This window comes from Mus caroli, chromosome 4 (genome assembly GCF_900094665.2).
Source record: "Mus caroli chromosome 4, CAROLI_EIJ_v1.1, whole genome shotgun sequence".
Classification (NCBI taxonomy): domain Eukaryota; kingdom Metazoa; phylum Chordata; class Mammalia; order Rodentia; family Muridae; genus Mus; species Mus caroli.
In genome coordinates this window covers 105438299-105458757 of record NC_034573.1, presented here as the reverse complement: position 1 = coordinate 105458757, position 20459 = coordinate 105438299, and the positions used below count along the sequence as shown (strand labels likewise).

The 20459-nt window shown below is 40.1% G+C and overlaps 1 protein-coding gene across 1 annotated transcript in view; it reads right to left on the bottom strand.

Annotated features, from left to right (window-relative positions):
- Stil (STIL centriolar assembly protein) overlaps positions 1 to 15424 on the bottom strand; it is a 43007-nt gene extending 27583 nt beyond the window's left edge. Inside the window, exons 1-9 of the mRNA XM_021159808.2 lie at positions 15230 to 15424; positions 12651 to 12735; positions 10587 to 10694; positions 8775 to 8887; positions 8248 to 8435; positions 6046 to 6293; positions 5415 to 5498; positions 3692 to 3778; positions 1358 to 1508 (exon numbers count right to left, since the gene is read on the bottom strand). Coding sequence (XP_021015467.1) covers positions 1358 to 1508; positions 3692 to 3778; positions 5415 to 5498; positions 6046 to 6293; positions 8248 to 8435; positions 8775 to 8887; positions 10587 to 10694; positions 12651 to 12661 — 990 coding nt within the window. The 5' untranslated portion in view covers positions 12662 to 12735; positions 15230 to 15424. The remainder of the gene's footprint in view (positions 1 to 1357; positions 1509 to 3691; positions 3779 to 5414; positions 5499 to 6045; positions 6294 to 8247; positions 8436 to 8774; positions 8888 to 10586; positions 10695 to 12650; positions 12736 to 15229) is intronic.
- Between the last annotated feature and the right edge of the window lie 5035 nt (positions 15425 to 20459).

Here is a 20459-nt window from a genome sequence, read left to right as displayed (position 1 = left end):
TGTAAGCCTAGGTACTAAAGGAGCCTGATACAGGAGGATTATTTGAGCCAAAGATTTTTAATCTAGCATGGGGAAAATGAGAAGGTGTCATTTATTTTTTAATTACTACTATTTGTTTTGCTTTTTTGAGACAGGGCCTCACTACATAACCCTGACTACCCTGGAACTGATTAGGTAGACCAGGCTGGCCTCAAACTCATGGAGATATGTCTTGTCTCTACCTCCTAAGTGCTGGGATTAAAGGCATGCATCACCACACTTGGCTTATCCTTTAAATTTAGTTTTTATATGACAATTTCAAAGACCTACTTTCTCTGTAACAACCACCTAGATGCATCATTTATTTTATTTTTAGAGACAAGGTCTTAAAACAAATGCCTGGCTCTCCTGGAACACAGGCTAGCCTCTGAACTAAGACTGCTTTCTGCCTACTGAGTACTGGGATTAAAAGCCTGACCCAGTAGGCTGGGCTCCTAGATGCATTTTTACATATTTTATTGCATCTCCTAGAACTGGAACTACAGATTGTTGTGAGGCACTAGGGGATGGCTGGGAAACTAAACCCAGGTCCTCTGGAAAGTAGTCGCTGAAGCTCTTAACCACTGAGCTATATATCTCTCGCTCCCACGAAAATCTTTTATATATTATTAATTACAGCCATGTGTTAAAAAATAAGTGACAACAAGGAAAACATCAAAAATTAATCCTCAGCTGGGCATGATGGTGTAAGCTTTTAATCCTAGCACTTGGGAAGCAGAAGCAGGCAGATTTCTGTGAGTTCGAGGCCAGCCTGGTCTATAGAGTGAGTTCAGGACAGCCAAGGCTGTTTACACCGAGAAAGCCTTTCTCAAAAAACAAAAACAATAAAATAAAAACACAACAATAAAAACTAATCCTCAATAGTATAAAATAATACAATGAATAAGCTACTGAAAAACAATGACTAGAAGAACAAGAACTGATGGTAAATTTTTAGTTGATTCACCTCCGTGGGTGGGACATCTCTGCTTGCCACTGGTGAAGGTGTTTCCAGAGTGGACTAAGTGATGAAGACACACCCAGAGTGCACTTGGTATCATCTCAGTGGCTGAAGTCCTGACTGAATGGAGGAAGGACAGGGGCGTGTCTATGCTCCTGATGCGCCACTTCCAGGTTAGCCAGGAAGTGAGCGTCTCTCTTCTATCCCACAGTCCTGCTACCATGATGGTCTGCTTTAGCATATGCAACCAGACAACCATGCACAGACTGAAGTCCCTGATCTGTGAGCTGTAATAAGGCTCCCCTTCCTGGTTTATTTCAGATATTTTGGTCTGAGTGATGAGAAAAATAACACAACACAGGTAGCATAAGCACTTACATTGAAAAGATGCAAAGTCTCCTTGTTGGTTAGTAACTGAAACTGAAGGTCGGGCGTCCTACTGTCACAAGGAAGGCACTCATAAAATTCAGGCTCCTTATGTGTCAATGAATAAAGAACTATGATGAAATTTCCAGATTCTGAAAAAACCCTAAACAAAAAAATAGCATTGAATTAAATTTTTTTGATAATAACGTTATAATGAAAGATCTCCTGGGTAAGTTTCCCAATCTAGTTAGTGGCTCATTTAAAGTATGTAGCTTATCTTTTAATGCTAACAATTAAAAAAATAAACTTATTTATTTTTATGTATATAAATGTTAATCTGCATATGTGTACCTGCACACCACGCAAGCCTGATGCCCTTGGAGGTGGAGAGCCAGTATGAGGATGCTGGGAATGAAACCGGAACTCTCTGCAAGTGTAGTCAGTGCTCTTAACCACCGAGACATCCCTCCAGCCCCCAGAGTTACTAATTTTTCAATAAAAAAACATTCTATAATAAAATATATAAACACTCTTTGTAAAACATCAAAGAAAACGGGAATATATAAAATGGAAAATGAAAACTTCCCCACCCAGCTTTCACTTCAGAGAGAGAGAGAGAGAGAGATCTCAAGAATGCACACACAATCACACAATGGTATGCACACCTAGCTACTTGCAAGTGTAAAAAGGATCACTTGAATCCAGGAATTCAGCACCCCCTGAGCTTTTACTGAACATCTCCTGACTATAGAAACTTAAAACAAAATGAATAATTGGTAATAAAACTTAACTGTACTATATCATAGAAAAGAACCAATAATTAACATTTAGTACCCTGAAGAGATGGCTCAGTGGTTAAGAGCCCTCAATCCTCTTGTAGAGCCTGGGTTCCATACCCAGTGCCCACAGGTTGGTTCACAACCACCTGTAACTCCAGTCCGATGGCACTGGATTCCCTCTTTTCCATGAACACAAGAAACGCATGTGATGCACAGACAAACATGTAAGATAAAACACCCATAAAATAATAATAAAAACTTAAAGAAAATACTTAACATCCTTTCTCTCTTTTTGTTTCTGGGGCAAGGACTCAGATAATATAGGCTGGCTTGGAACTTGTTATGTAGCTCAGGCTGGCCTCAAACTGGTCCTTCTGCCCTAGGCTCCCAGTGCTAGGATCACAGGTAAGGCAAGCCTCATTATGTCTGGCTTGTTTGAGTACAAATAAAATTCACTTGGAAAGCTGAATAAAATATATAAAGTATAACTATAAAAGCATCAGAAAAAAAAGACAGGGCTTCTTTTATTTATACTCCTAGAATGTGAAATTCCTAAGTAAGAAAGAAAAGGGAGGAATTTGACTAAAAAAACAAACAAAATAACCTTGAGGCTGGGGCTAGAGAGATGGCTCAGCAGTTAAGAGCACTTGCTGCTCTTCTAGAGGACCTGGGTTCAATTCCCAGTGTGCAGCTGGTGGCTCACAACCACCTGCACCTCCGGGTCCGGGGTACAATGCTCTCTCCTGGTCTCCATGGGCACCAAGTATGCAAATAGTAGAGAGACAAGCATGGAGGTAAAACACACCTAAACAAAATACACAACACAACAAAATAAAATAATTAAAAGGGCGTTGGGGTATGGAGAGATGCCTCAGTAGTTAAGTGCAGTGGCAGCTCTTTCAAAGGACTCAAGTTCAATTCCCAGCATCCACAAGTCAGCTCACGACTGTCTCTACGTCCAGTTCAAAGATCAAGCATTCTCACACAGACATGAGAAATATGAGGAAGAAGCATAGTGCAAGAGACAATAGCAAAAGACAACACTCAGAAATGTCATAAATGCTGGAAAAGAGCATGCTTCTTCTATTAGATTAGCAAAGGCTGTCAATGCTTCTGTAACCTGAAATAACAGCTCACACCTATAGATCTAACACTCAAAGAGGCTAGGGCAGTTAAGACTGCCTTGAGTTCAAAGTCAATCTGGGCCACACACTGAGTTCAAAACCATCTTGGCCACAGATTAAGACCCTGTCTCAAAGACTGAAGAAAAAGGAAACAAAGACTTTCCATTTGTCTTCCTTGAGCTAACACCCTGCCTCTGTCCTGTCCTGCCACACTAGCATGCTTACTGTGTGATCTTTCACTCAGTGCCTCTCAAGTAAGCACATCCTATATGGTCGTTGTACGCTTACCTTCTTACTATTTAGTCTTATTTAGTATGAAGCTTATTTTCCTTAAAAGTACACATTTATTATATACTAAAGCAGTGTATGAATTTTAACTGAAACCAATACACTATAAACAGAAGCAATCAAACTAAAATATTATAGTATAAAACATCACTTGCCTTTCCTGAATGGAAGAACTGAACATGTATCTCAAGCAGCAAGCCCATACCTGAGGGCTATAGACATGTATAATTCCAGACAGCCAGCTAAAAGAAAGACAGAAAGTATATCATCAGCCAAGTATGGTGGCATGCAGCTATAATCCCAACTGAGGCTGAGGCAAATTCTAGGGTAGCAGGGCTACACAGGGAGAGCTTACCTCAAAATAAAAAGAAAACCCACTATAGTCATTTAAAGTTTACATATTTCGGATCACACGCTTTCCAAGATTGATCCTTGATGAGCAACAGTAGTACATTAAAAACTTGACAAATAAAAAAAATCACATGCCAATTCAGAGGCAGACTATACTGGTATCTATGGCAACATAAATTCATCACATGTACATACAGGAAGAGACAAGTGCATGGTGTTTATCTCTTCCACTTGGATGTGGGAGAGAAAAGTGGTCTGGGCGGGGGGGAATCACAGGTATCTGAATAAGTGAGCATGGACTGGAAAGGAACAATCAGAGGAGACCAAAGTCTGTGCCTAAAACTAGGAATTGTGAAGAGGTTAAAGTGCTGTAATATATACATACAGGTATCCCAAAATGTAGAGATACCTTACAAGAAAATGCCCACAACTGCCAGGTGGTGGTGGCACATGCTTTTATTCCCAGCACTTGGGAGGCACAGGCAGGCAGATCTCTGAGTTTGGGGCCAACCTAGTCTACAGAACAAGGTCTAGGACAACAAGGGCTACCCTGAGAAATCCAGCCTCAAAAAACAGACAGACAAAAATGCTATAATTACTTTTTAATTAATTAAATTTTGTTTTGTTCTTTTAAGACAGTTTCTCTGTGTGGCCTTGGCTGTTCTAGAACTTGCTCTGTAGACCAGGGTGAACTTGAACTCACAGAGATCTGTCTGTATCTGCCTCAAAAGTGAAGAGATTAAAGGTGCATGCCATCACTGTCCAGCCACAGGCACTATGTTTATTTTTCAGTGTTCATTTCATAGGTAAATCATATACTAATTATTGATTACTTTTTTGCATTTGCAAATACCTTTTCTTTTTCGTGACCCCCCTCCCTCTCCCTCTCTCTCTCTGTGAATATCACCTAACTTGGAGTTTAAATTCTTTGAGAAGGAATTTTTAAGCCCTAACACAGAACCAAACATGCTATGCACACTAAAACACCTAATAGACACTGAATAAATATGATTTTCTGAATCATCTTTCTCAATGTCATTAACACACTAACTGTAAAGAAAAAAAACATTAACACCAAAGGGACTTTCTGTATGATTGCCTTCAACAGATTTTAAATTCTATTATATTAAGTCCTGGATTCTCTATAAAGACAAATTTAATGAGAAGGCTGGAGACCTTCAACTTCAACTAGGATTCAGAAATATTATTTAGCTGATTAATATTAAAATACTGAAGCTTAAGCAGCACCAGCTTTTGTAGCTTTATAAAAAGAGCTCAAACCAGATGAGGTGGCACAGTGCTTTAATCCCAGCACTCTGGAAGCAAGAGGCTCTCTGTGAGTTCCAGGCCAGCTAGGGCTACACAGAAAGGCTCGGCCTCAAAAAACAAACACACACATACAAAGCCAAAAAAACAAACCAACAAGAGGAACAAAAAAACCCCAACCAAACATAAAAGCCAATGATTTTCCCAACTATCTGGATACACATTAAGCCGAGAGGTTTTCTTAAGTAGAATAATACTCACATTCCCACTAACGGTAGAGAATACACCTTGGGATCTGATTCCAGCAAAAGTAACAATTTGCGAGTTTCATCCATAGTAATATATCTAAACAGAAGAAACTTAAGTAAGAATAATTTCAAGTGTGTGCTTTCAACCCTCAAAACTCCAACCGAGTCTGGAAACTCTGTTTTATTTAAACAAAACTATTTCTTGTAGTGGATGAAAAAGAAGCCACAAAGACTAAATATGTGAAATGTTTTGACCTATTAAAATAATCATTTAGGATTGCATACTTAAAATATTTTATCCAACTTTACTTACATATTACTTGTAAATAGTGTTAACACTAAAGAGGACAATTTCAGAACCAACTATGCTACTGAAAAAAGTGAATGCAAGTCTCCAGGCAACTTGATAGGACAAATGTGACTTTTCCGTGAGAGGAACTGCATTAAGGGAGGGATAACTAATCCTCCGTACATGATATCCTTCTAACTACTGCCAAAGAGTATGAGAACACAACAGAAAACCCACTTTCCCTAAAAGGAGATCCATCTCTGACATGTAAACTGACTATAGGAATTAGTATTATTGAAAAATATATTAATTCAATCAATACTGATAAGCTTAGACTAATGGATCTTTTACTTACCCATGTTTATAGGTTCCCTGAACTTGAGAAATATTCAGATTACTACTTAAGTTTCTTGCAAGTGCTGTAGGAATAATGGGGATAGGCTTCACAGGCACACACTTGAAAGAATTTGCTAGAGTTACTGCTGTCCATTGCAAGTTAAAATCCACGCCATCCAAACTCTCCCTGGGGGTGATTTGGGCTCGTAGGCAAAGCAACTTTCCACAGTCCAAGAAATCTTTGCTACACACATGGTATTGTAAAGCCTGAGGAATCAATATTATATAATTATTTTAAAACTTTGAAGTGCATCCATATCTTTAAAGTTCATTTAACATTGCTACATATACCTCTATGATATCTTACATTAACAAAATTAATTCTAATTCACAACATTTCACTTCTTATTTCTTTCACATGATCAAAGATTATGTGAATAATTTAATCAAAGCAAGTGCTCAGCTCCAACATAAATTTCCAAATTGGATGTCCTAGCAGCTCTTTAAATTCATGTTGGGCAATTATCACCCCTAATAAGTTTTACTACAGTGGGGTGGTGGGGTATAGAACGCAATTATGACTCAGCCTTAGGGAATCTCGATCACTCACTCCTTTTTGGTTCCTTCCTCATTATCCAAATCAGGGTAGCTCTTCTTTTCCGTATTTAGCCATATCTACTGTGTCCTTTTTATTCTTACAGCTACCACTGCGCGCGCACACACACTAATATACATCCAACCTAGTCAATCATCATTCTCTCTGACTTCAGTGAGCCTGCTTGATCAGATCTGACAGAACTGTTTCTTTTCAGAAATCTCTAATAACTGTTTCTTTTCAGAAATCTCTAATAACTCTATACACAAAAGAAATGTGTATAAAGCTCTCCAATAAAGGTCTCTATAATTTGACCAAATGTATACTCCAGTCTAATTGCCCTTAGCAAAAGTCTATATACCATTAGAACCCCTGAGCACTTCCTGAACCTTCTTTCCTGTCTTGGTCCCACTGCTTCCTCTTCTGGAATACTAGCCATCTCTAGTCTCAAGAAACCACATTACCTTTGATTTTTAAATCCACAATGATTCAATCACACATTACAAATAATTCTCAAATCTGTATGACTTATCAAAATACTATAAGCTACACACACTATCATTCTCATATATAATTTAAAATAATGCCATCTACACTTCAGACACAGGATTCAGAGAACCTGAGCTGGATCTGAGCCAAAACATCCTACCTACGGATTAGTTTTCACAGCATTACAAGGTGCCATACAAACTTCCAAGGAAGGCAAGCAAATAGTCCTGCCCAGGTATGACACCTATGAACCACAAGGACCAGAAAGGCACAATAACCCTAAGGAAGCAATAGCAGTACACACACCTTGGTGGTAATTAACAGCTTTCTAATTGGACTTCAGGCTCACTCAAGAGGGAAGTCATGCTGGAGCTAGAAACCTGGCCAACCACCCAGGGCTAGAAACGTCATGGATTTTGGAAAACCTTCAACTGCAAGTTTATTAAACTGCATAATTCCTAAACTAAGTACATTTTAAATATTTATCCTCTATACACCGGTACATGCAACCCTTACACCTCAAAAAAACTTTTCTTTGTAACAGGAGACCATTACAGAACCCACAACTGATGAAAATGCAGAAGGAGTAAGTCCTAAACAGAACACCTATAACATAACTCCTGCACCTAAGGCTCAGGAATCATTGCTGAAGACGACAGGAAAATTGTTAAGAGCCAGAGCACAGGACATTTCATGTGAGACTGTTTCTACTAGAAATGTCAGATAGGCTACATTAATGAAGTCTCATCAACATGGCTGCCTAAGTAAGTCCAAATGGTGACAACATCCACAGACATGCTAACATGGCAGAGAGAAATCTTATGAGATCTCAACCTTAGACAAAGAGCTATGGGCAACTGGGAAAGGTTGAGAGTAGGAGACAGTCTTCCCTAGGGAACTGCACACTAATTGGAATATGAAGCAGTCAGTGCTGAGGTAACATTATATAGAGTAGGCTGAAATTATGTGTATGTGTGTCCCTAACAATAACTTTTTGAAAGGCCATAAATTTCAGAGCGAGAGGGTATGCACACAGAGGAGTTGGAGGGAGAACAGGGGAAGATGGTGCAATTATGTCATAATTTTAAAAACTAAAGACTATTATAAAAAAAGAATAATGTTATCAATAAATTTCACCTTTAAAGCTGAACTGAAGTCATCTGTATTATGAACTATCACATCCCTTGAACCAAGTCCTTGAGTATGAACTCTGCAGGGAATCAAAAAATCTCCAGGAAGTGAAGCAGTAGGAGTTCTTTCTAAGCATTCAGGTATTTCTCGACCAGGATCAAAGCGATCTATGGTCAATGTCACACCTTCTTCATCTGCAGAACAGAAATATTTCTATTATATAACATGCTAATTAAAAACATAAAACCACCAAGCAGAACTACATTTTAGCAAAAATATTTTTATCATACTAAAATCTTACCTAAAAAATGATAGCTTATGTAGTCTACCAGGTGACTACACCACGAATTCTGTAATGGGTAGTTTTACTCATATTTATATCCATGATGTACAGCAAAGAAATTAGCAAAAGCACATGCAATAGCCAGCTGAAACTAATGTATATTCTTTAACAGCCTGCGCATGCACACAGGCGGGCGTGCATGTGTGTGTGTTTGTGTGTGTGTGTATTTCTTTATTTTACAACATATTACCTTCATCCACTGTGAGAGAACCAAGTAAGAAGCATGGCACATTTTTTTTATTCTGCTTAGCATGACGATAAGCAAGTCGGATGGCCTTTTCAGTTACCATAAGCTTTGGCTTTCTGAAAAATAAGAAAAGTCTTTTCTGAATGTGGTATGCCTAATGTCCACCTTAGGAAATATCCACATTAAACAAAAACCTTCTATGAAAGTACTGACTGAAATGTAACAAAGAATTTTAAGAATGCACACAAAGACAATCAGCTAGAGCTCCCTAGTCAAGAAAGCCTGTAAACGGCAAGAGGAAGACAAGGACACCTGGAAACCAGACTGGCCATGAGCTGACAAAAAAGGCACAAACGCCACCCCAGGTTCTTGCCTAACCTGGGCTAGAATACAAACTGACAAACTAGGAAGCAGATGTTTCTGTAAATAAAGATTGACAAAAACAGTCACATTCTTTTCTGTATATATCATTTATGTCTGATCTCAGCATTCTTGAATACATAACATAAATATATTTAAAACAAAACAGCTCGTCAGGGTGGCATAAACCCTTAATCTCAGAACTCAGGAGGTGCAGGCATCTCAGAATTTGAGGCCAATCTGATCTACATAGTGATCAGATTCAAGCCAGCTATGTAGCAAGACAAGATCCTGTCTTTAAAAGGGGGGAATGGGTAGGGGGTGGAGGCTGAGGAGATGGCTTAGTCGATAAGAGCTCATACTGCCCTTCCAGAGGACCTGAGTTCAATCCCAGCACCATCAGATGGCTCACGATCACCTGTAATTCGAGTTAAAGGGGATCTGGCCTCTTCTGGCACCTGTACTAATGTGATTAAAAGTAAAATGAATCAGGCTAGAGAGATGGCTCAGATAAGAGCACTGACTGCTCTTCCAGAGGTCCTGAGTTCAATTCTAAGGAAACCACATGGTGGCTCACAACCATCTGTAATGGGATCCGATGCCCTCTTCTGGTGTGTGTCTGAAGACAGCTACAGTGCACTTATAAACATAAAATAAATAAATATTTTTTAAAAGAGAGAGATTATTTCTCAAAAGCATAAGGAAAACTTAATAAGCAGATGGAATTTTTATCTGATACAAACTAAGTGAGAAAGTTTTTTAAAAAAGAACAGATTGAGCATCGTTTTCCTGAATACCTGGGACCACAAGAACTTCAGGTTTGGGAATATATGCATATACAAGATCTTGGAGATGGAACTAAAATCTAAACATTTAAGTTCACTGATGTTTAAAAATATCTTAGAGTCTGAAGGTAATTTTAATGTAACTATATTTTGTATTTAGATAAAAATATAGAATGGACCACTTTATAGTATCTTGTGGATGCTCAATAAGTTTCAGATTTTGAGGGCAAGAGTCTTTACCCACTTGACCATCTTGCCAGTTCAAGCTTCAGATTTTACAATCTGGGGAAATGGTTCCTACCACACAAGCACAAGGACCTGAGTGTGGCTCTTCAACATCCACAAAAAAGATGGGTGCAGTGGCACCATCGGTCTCCCCTCGTGGTTGGGGGAGGAAGGGGTGAGGTGGCCAGCAGGCTCCCTGAGAGGCAAGCTCCAGAGCTAGTGAGATCCTGACTCAAAAGAGAAGGTGAGAACAATAGGAGAAGACACTGGGCACCAACCTTCGGCTTCCAATAGTGGGGACAAAGACACACACACACACAAAAGAAAAAAAACTGGACTTTGGGATTTAGGTAGCCCAACTTGTAATTAGTAATAACGTCAATCAAGTCTGTCTTACATATTCTGATTCAGCTTACACTGGCTTGACTTGAAAAGAGAAACATACCTGTAGTAACTGAGATGCAAGTAGATGCACTCTCCAATTGGCATTGGGTTCCAAAGTGCCAATTTTGATGGGGGAAAATGGAAAGGCACCATCTTGCTTGAAGGAAACCTTTAAAAAACCAACAATTAAAGTACAAAGAAAAGCAAAAAAGTATATATTTTATAAGAAAGCTAATTCTCCTTGCCAGGCATTCTAAGTCCTCACAAGGCCAAGACTAGAAATACCAGGCCAGCCAAAAAAAAAAAAGCGATGGGTAGCCATGTTAAGGACTTGATTATGACAAAAAAGACCACCAACGCTTTCTTGAAGAGTTATGCTGAATATTGAGCATATATATAAAATGCCTTAAAATGATCTCTAATTCATTGTTAAGTGTTCAGTGCTGTCTTTTTTTCCCCTCATTTCCACAGTTCATAGTACCTTTAAAGATCAATCAATAATAGTACCTTTAAAGATCAATCAATAATAATACTTTGGGTTTATTTCCTTAGTACAATGAAGAGTCATGCCAGCTAAAATCCTAACGATACTACTTATAAATTATATGACAACAGATTGAATATTTCTATGCTGTATTTTATGTTCATTAAAAAAATACTATATGGGGCCAGGCATGGTGGCACACACCTTTAATCCCAGCACTTGGGAGGCAGAGGGAAGCAGATCTCTGAGTTTGAAGCCAATCTCGTCTACATAGTGAGTTTCAGGACAGCCAGGGCTACATAGAGAGACCCCGTCTCAAAACAAACAAATTAAAAAAAGAAAAAAACCTACAGCAGTATGATCCAACAGAAGGGTCAGGATTAAAGTAAAAGAAATACGAGAGCCTCCCTGGGCCGCGTTTCCTATTGTCTTCATCCAAAACATCTGGCACAAATGAAGCAACAGAGAATATAAGAGCTCCCCATGGGCATAACTATAGTTTAGAAGAAGAAAAAAATCCATATGGCAGCATTTATTGCTCTTCTCTAGGGGGAAATAATGGGCCAGAGAACTAAAGCACCTAAGCCAGGTTGCCAGGTCCTCCATGGGATAACAGACTAAGAAAAGCAGGGGCAGGTGGCCAGCTCCTCCTCCCTACTATAGAGAAAAAGAATCACTTCAGGAAACATGGAGAATCTTGGGATGGCCAATGGGAGAAGATTACCACCAAGGACCCGGTGCTTAGAAAGAAGGAACCCCAAAAACTTTCCATTCCTCTAGGGTGGAAATGAGCAATCTTCTAATTTATAGCCTCAGTTCAGGTAATTTCTTACCAAATTAAAAAAAAAAAATCTATGTCATTAAGTGTAAGAGGAAAGGGAGCTAGAACTTACTAAGTCCTTCCCTACATATGCCCATGCCTTCCATTTAATATGCCTTCTTAATACTTCCTGGTAATCAATTAGAAAGTGATCACCATCCTCATTATACAGTGAGGGGCACAATGAATGAACTAGACCAGGGAGCCACCATTTTAACTGTGGAGCCAGATATTCCTGGTTCTAAAGACTGTTCTTTCTTCTCTTCCAGTATTCCTTCGCAAGCTAATGTGGATAGCTATAATAAAAGAAAATATTTTGAAGGTAGGCATGGCATACATCTGAGGTCCCAAAGCTTGAGAGGCCGAGGAAGGAGTATTAAAATGAGTCTGTTGTTTTAAGATAGGCCTCAGCAATATGGCAAGACATCCACCAAATAACTAAACACACAGCCTGGCACAGTGGCACATGCCTATTATCCTAGCTACGGGGAGGGTGAGGCAGAAGAACTGAGTGAGGGAGTGTGGGGCCAGTCACACTATGTAGCTTTTGGCTCAAAAAACTAAAACGGGTCCTGGAGAGATAAATAGCTCAGTGATTAAGAGTACTTGCTGCTCTAGCAGAAGCCCCAGATTTATTTCCTGGCACTTACAGGTAGCTCACAACCAACTATAGCTCCAATTCCGAGGGATCAGATACTTCTTCTGGCCTTCTTGGGCACCAGAAATGTATATGTTGCCAATACATACATATAGGCAAAACACTCATACACATAAATAACAAAATATCTAAATATATACTCAATAAAATAAAATTTCTGTACCTGGTATTCATCTGGAATTATAGGCTGAAGGAACTACAGGCTCTATATTTGGTGAGTGATTTATTCAATTTGTAATCCTTAGTACCTTACAGAAATAAAGAAATATTGTTAAACATAGAAGAACATTGTGTAGCAAATGAGGACCATTCTTAACCATACAGTAACAAAATAATTGGCAAAATTAAGTTGCTTATATGAAAAGTAGCAGATTAGTAAGATTAAAAGCATGTAAATCACAGGATGGAGCATTCTTGCCTACTTTGTGTAAGGCCCTATATTCAATGTACAATACAGAGAAAAATAAACGAATCGATGTTAACAGATTTTGATTGCTTTTATACTCCAGAGTCATTCAGTCTATAAACTAACCTCAATATTTAATTTAGCAACAAATACACCTATTCATTTAGGAAGCACATGTGTTTCTCCAAATCTCTTTCTTCCTTTCATTTTTTTTTTTTTTTTAAACACAAGGTTTTGTGGCACAGAACTTTAATCCCAGCACTTGGCAGAGGCAGGTAGAGGCAGGTAGATGGACCTCTAGGTTTGAGGCCAGCCTGGTCTACATAGTGATTTCTGCCAGGGTTATGCATTTTGTTCATTAGTACTGAATGAACCTATCCAGTTGGAAATTAGACATATGGACTTGAAACTAAAGAGAGGTGGAAACTAAAGGTGTACAAAACACTAGTGAAAATATCCAGTTAAGTGTGACTATGTCCAAACCCAAAACAAGTCAGTTTGTGGGGACAGAGATCTTCCTGTTCATTGTCACAAGAGCGAGTCTGTTGATGCATATGTTCATTTTAGTTGTTTATAAAAATGTATCATAAAGTTTCCTGTTTGGGCTTTCTGGGGATCATGTCTCCCCTGCCCCCCTTCAAGTGCTGGGATACAGGGGCACACTACCAAGCCCAGCCAGCACATATGTACTTTTTAAGTCTTAATTGTTTTTATCTTCTGCGCATTGTTTTGATTTCAGAGAAAAAAATCTTGTCTGAGGTAGACAAGGAGGCTTAGTGGTTGCTGTTGCAAGGTGAGTGATTCAGTTCTCAGAGTGCGAGGTGGAAACAAAGTACAGAATCTGGAACGCTGTCCTTTGACCTCCACATGTACACAGTGGGACAGACTTCTGCTCTCACGTGCACATATCACGTACATAGCACAACAGCAATACTAACAATAGATAGCAATCTTCGGGCCTTACGTAAGATGGCTCAGAGGCTAAAAGTGCTTGCTGTCAAAACTAACAACCTGAGTTTGATTGATTCCTAGGACCTACTGGCAGAAGGAGAACCGACTCCTGAAAGTCATCCTCAGACCTCCACATGCACACTGCAGCATGCATGTGCACATGCGCACACATGAACACACAATACATACATTTTAAACTAATGAAATTTTAAAAAATGAATCATCTGACTCAAGATAGAGGATTACTAACAAAGGTGTAAGTCATTTAGAAGAGACCTTTTCTATATAGTCTAAGGCTAAAAATATTGGGAGAACAAAGTTCTACTGGATATAAACTTTAAGGATCAACTAAAACTTATCCCAGAGATATGGGACTTCTTGAAATACAGGCTTGTTTTTCTTGTTTGTTTGTTTTAAAAGAAGCCTTTCTTTAGCAGTTGACTGTCATGGTATCAATAATCACACTGATAACTCTACCCCCCACAAAGTATACGTTTTCCTCACCAACAGGAGGGTTTTTAAGTGCCTGTCTCTCCTTTCATGCATTAAGTCTTTCTCATCTGAAAACCACCAAATGAGATTTGATAACTCGTTCATCTTGATAGTATTACATAAAGCTAATGGAGTCAAAGCTGTACAAACGTGTACCTAACAAAAAATATTCTGCTCAGAGAATGTCTTCATTGTACAGCAAATGAGGACCATCAAGTCACCCTCACCTCTTCTCCCTCTTACCCATAGAAAAGTCTTTCTGTTCTCCCACCTTAGCTGTTCTCCTCAGCCCAGCCAGATTTACTGACAAATCCCTCAGTGCAGACACAAATGGGTCTATGTACAAGTTTTTCCCCTGATTAGAAAGTCAATAGCTTTTCTTTATATATAAAATAAAAACCCTTCATATTAAGGTCCTACCGAATTACTGCAACCATAACCCCGGTCACTCATCCTCCAGTCCTAACTCGACTATCTGCAGTCGATAGGACTACACAGGCTGTCCTCCCCTTCCTTTGGAATTTCCTACTAAATCCTATCATCCAACCCCCGACACGAATGTGCAATCTCACGGTGACATCACTGTCTTTGTGTTCAGACACAGTACGTCCACGCCTCACTTTTGAGATAGGTCTACTTCCTGTAGACCACCGACTATAAACACGTAATAGATTTCTTACACAGTCTGGGTCAGATAGAAAGAATGCAAAAGTCAAGGATCAGGGTTTCAGTCTCCATGAAATTTCTCCAGTGAAGTCAATCTGAGGCACGTCACAATGTAAACTTCTTTCCCATTTTTTAGCAGTGAGGTCCGCCTTCTTTCTCCCCTGGCGGCCCCGTGGTCATCGGTTCCACCGCGCTAACTCCGACCTTACAGGCCGCTTGTTACTCACCGTGCTTCCCGGGCCCGGAGGGCGCCTCGGGGAATCAGGAGCTCAAAGATCCACCGTCGCTGTTGTCACGGCCGCCGCCAAGCTAGGGTTTGGTTGTTGGGCCCGTTTGTTGGGCACGCAGAGTCAGGATCCAGGTAGCGTCTCAGATGACTGCGGCCCCGCCTCTGGGACGTTGGGGTCGCGGGAACCGAGGCGGCAAGCGCTCGCTGGAGGGAACCAAAGGGCGCGCCGCGCCTGCTGATTGGCCAGAAGCCCGGCCAGTCCCGCTGCAGGGGCGGTACCACGATCGTCACGCAACGTCTCAGCCGCAGACTGCTGTGACGACCAATCGGAGCCAGCCTGGGATTAGCGCTCGCCCTATCCCAAGGTTCTTTAGAGAACCGAGGGCGCCAGCGCAGCTCTGTGTCACTACTCGGAGGATTTAAACCTTCATTTGGTCAACGGCTAAGTTCCGGTTTGGCTGGCATTGGCTAAACGCATGCGCAGTAAAAAAAAAAAAAAAAAAAAAAAAATCCCGGCTGGTTCGCTGGAAGTGCTTTCTGCACAGATTGTGGTCTGACTGCTGGGATCCACTCAGCTGAGCTTGGTTCTTCCTTGTAATTCCTACGCTCTTCCGAGGCAGGTGCTGAGACAGGAGGCTCACCACGAGTTGGAGACAAGCTGGAATTATTTAGAGACCCTGTCTCAAAAAGACTAGGGTCGAGTGTGGTGGTGCGCCGCCTTAGTCCCAGCTTTGAAGAGGTGGGTGGAGGCAGAGAGATCTGCAGTTCTAGGTCTTCTAAGCTACGAAGCAAATCAAAGACCATCTTGGTCTACATGAGACCCTGTCTCAGGGGAAAAAGGTTTTCAAGCCCTTGGATGATCAGAGATAGAGGAGGTTAAATTTGCTTTAAGTTGTTTCTTAAATATGATCGATCTTATCAATTTTGGGAAATTCTTTCTCGTTGAACAGAAAACACTGGTGGCTATTTATACTTATTTCCAGTGCTAATATTGGGGACAGTTGTGGTGTGTGATTTATGTGCGTGTGCAGCCAGAGGTCCATGTTGGAGATCTTTGAGATGATCAGGCATTCGTTGTAATTAAAACAAAACAAAACAAGACTTAAAATTAAAAAGGAAGCACATCTATAGTGTTAGGGGAAGGTAGCAAACGTGTTCTTAGGATTAGTTCATGTTACATTAAACTTTGTGTATTTTTTTTTTAAAAAGGCAGGTAAAAATCTAAATACATAAAAGGCTTTAGATTAATAATGTATCAATCTTGGGTTAATAGAAACAAATGTACATACTTATATAAGATGTTAAAAAAAATAAGAGGAAAGTGCGTGGGAGGTGTGCTTCATTTTTTTTTCTGTGTATCTGAGACTGTTCTGGGAGGCTAATATGCAGCTAAGTAGTAGTGTAGGACCCCAGCATGTGCAGGGTCCTGGGTTGAGTGACTAGCACCACACAATAAGTAAATACTTTTAACAGGTAAAATCTGGGGCTGTAGAGATAGCTCAGTGGTTAAGAGCACTTGCTGATCTTGCAGATCATCTTGGTTGCCGGCATCCTGGTTAGATAGATCACAGTTGTCTTCTGGCCTCCTTGGGCACACCCATCCCTGGCTGCCACACATGCATAACCCATAAATAAATCTTAAAAGGTTATGAACCCCAGTGCTTGTGGTAGTGCACACCGCTAATCCCACCACTGTGAGTTCGAGGCCACCATGGTCTACAGAGCTAGGTCCAGGACAGCGAAGGCTGTCTTGGAGATCCCTGTCTTAGGAAAAAAAAAAAAAAAATCGGGAAAAACACGAGGAAACATCGGAGAAGCTGAAGCATCATGAGAACTCAAGTGTCAGCAAACTGTGAATTAAACATTTTATTGGCACTGGACTTCTAAGCAGGATGTATATGTAATGTTATGCATAAATACTTGTTTGTTTTGAGACAGGGTCTCATACAGTCCATGTTGATCTTGAACTATGGAGGTAAGGATGACCCAGATCTTCCTACCTATGCCCTTCAAGTGTTGGGATTATAGGTGTGGGCTCCACACCTGGTTTATGCCATTCTGAGTTTTGAACCCATAACTATTGTGCATGTTGTATAAGAATCCTGCCAGCCAAAAAACAAAACAAAACAAAACAAAAAAACTGCTAAAAAAAAAAAAAAACTGGGCGTGGTGGTGCACGCCTTTAATCCCAGCACTCGGGAGGCAGAGGCAGGTGGATTTCTGAGTTCGAGGCCAGGCTGGTTTACAGAGTGAGTTCCAGGATATCCAGGGCTATACAGAGAAACTCTGTCTTGAAAAAAAAACAAAAACAAAAAAAATCTTGCTAGCTAAGCTACATCCCCTGCTCTGGTGCATAATTACTTTATATCAAAATGGAAAATGATTGCCCTTGGCAAACAAGACGACTGCCCTGAAGACAACCTGGGTGTTCATTTTTTAGTTAGTTTTCTTTGCAGTATTATGATTGGCATGTTAAGTAAGTAAGTGCTCTGAGCTACATCCTCGGCCCCAAACTCCTCCTTTTTTTTTTTTTTTGAGAAGTATTTATTTTATGTATATGAGTACACTGTAGCTCTCTTCAGACACCCCAGAAGAGGGCATAGGGTTCCATTACAGATGGTTGTAAGCCATCATGTGGTTGCTGGCAGTTGAATTCAGGACCTTTGCAAGAACACTCTTAACTGCTGAGCCATCTCTCCAGCCCATTTTTTCTTCAGAGTCAAGGTCTTAGTAAAGTCCTTAGGTTGGCCAGGAACTTGCAGTCTCCTGAGTACAGAGGCTCCTTAGTAGAGAGGCTCCCAGGCTCCTGAGTACAGTGGGTTACAGGTATATTCATTCCATCATGCCCAAATGGCCCACCTGTAGATTCTTTACTGCCACTGCACAACACTTCACAGTTTTTCTCCAGCACGACTGCACCCGAGAACCTGTACTATTTCTGGGGGATACCATTTAAGATGAGCCTCAGAGAATAGCAGAGGACCTGGCTCACCTAGGTCATATGGATAGGCATTTCTCCTACGGCTCAGCAGAAAGCTTATATTGGTGCAAAACGAGGCCTGTGATTGATGGGACTAGAAATACTGCTGTGACTGGTGCAAATACAATTCTTCATTTGCATGCCACATCCACATAGTCCTCCTTGCTATAAAACCAGGCTATTACCTCACTTTTTTAAGCGGGCAGGAAGTACTCTTCTGTGCTGCCCCCTAGTGTTGCAACAGGAGACCCAATAAAAGGCTTCTGAAAAATGAAAATTTTAATGGCTTTATTTTAAAGTTGGAAAGACGGTTTATTTTTAAGAAAGCTTGTATTTCCGGGTATCTTTAAATATTTTCTTTGAGTAATGTTAAATGCAACCAGCCCAATGGTGCCATTTAGTCTCCTGAAATTCATTTTCCTTATCTACATATTGTACACTGTTATGAATGAGAGTGTGTCAGTTTATTAAAAGGCTGTCAAATATTGCTGCACTAGGTATTCTAGAGTTAACATTACTAATAAAGGAACACCATGATCCCATATTTGAAGAGATTAGGGGAGCTGATTTGTTAAGTCACAAAAGGCTAAAGTATAATGAAATAAGAGCTACAAATGCTACCAAGGACCTGTTACACACTGAACTTTGTGTTAAGTGATCATAAGTTTCAATGATGTGGCAAGCATAAAACAAGGAAAGTACTGTTTTACAGGCTAGGTAATAAGTGGTAATTATCCAAACCCAATATGAATTATTGCTGGATTGCCTGCCAGATTAAATAGACTGACTTCATACTGTGCTATTCTTTGATCCTTATTTAAATATATATTGTACACCAAGACACTGGAGTTTCTGTGGCTGCTGACCTTTACAGAGAAAGACTGCTGTCTTGCTCTTATTTGTTTCACAGAGAACCATTTCAACTGTATCATACTTTTTTTTTTAAAGTATTATTTGGGGCTGTGTGTATAGTTTAGTGGTACAATATATGTTACAATTATACAATGTACAATTATACTATTTATAATTATATTATATATATTTATTATATATTAGGGATATAATGTTATATAAATATATAATATAAATAAAGCTAATTATAATGGAAAAATTCATCCACAATTCTATATCCTAACTGCGCTGTAGAGTAACCGTGTCCCAGTAACGGTGTGTTCAAGTTCACATGTTGGAAAAAAGTTTTTGAGCATGATCTCACTATGTAGCCCTGCTGACCTGAAATTCACAGCCTCTTCATCCTAAGTGCTGGCATGAAGGCTGTCAAAATCTTACCTTCCAATGGGATGGTAGAAAGTGGATGACTGGATGAGTAGATCATGAACAACAGGACCACGTGTAGGAGTCCTGCTCATATACAAGATCCCCAGAGTACTCTCTTTTTCCTTTCCACCCTCGACGTCATATGAACATGAAGCAGGCCCTCACCTGATACTGAATTGACCAGTGCCTTTATATTAGGTTTCATCACTTCCATAACTATGAGAAATTTTGCTATTTAAAGTCTACCCAGTCTGTGGTATTCTGTTATACTGGCCCAAGTGGAAAAAGACACTAACATCAATTAGTTTTGGAGAATGGAGTTTTCTTTCTTATTTTTCCTCCTCTTTCTCTTCTTTCTCTTCTTCCTCCTCTTCCTCCTCTTCCTCTTCTTTTCTTTCTCCTTTTCTCTTTCTTTCTGTCTTTCTTTCTCCCTTCCTTCCTTTCTTCCTTCCTTCCTTTCTTTTTCTTCTTCTTTGATGAGACAGGGTATATGTAGCCCTAGGTGTTGTGAAACACTATGTAGATCAGGCTGACCACAAAGTCTCAGAGATCCTTCTCAGGGCGGGGATTAAAAACGTGTGCCACCATTCCTGGCTTGGATTTTTTTCTTCTCCTTATTCTTTTTCCATCGTGTCATAGTTAGCTTCAGCTGTTAACATAAAACTAGTCACCTGGAATGGGGGAAGCTCATGTAACTGTCCAGATCAGTTTGGCCAGAGGCCATGCCTGTGTGGGATTTCATTAACTCTTATTGATATAGGAGGGCCCAGCCCACTGTGAGTAGTCCCATCCCTAGGCAGGTTGACCTGGGCTGGAAGGTAGCTGAGCAAGTTGATAAGCAGTGTTCCTCTAAAGACTCTGCTTTAGTTCCTGTTTTGAGTTCTTCCCCTGGCTTCACTTGATCATGGGATGCATCCTGTAAACCCTGAATCCATCTCTCTCTCTCTCTCTCTCTCTCTCTCTCTCTCTC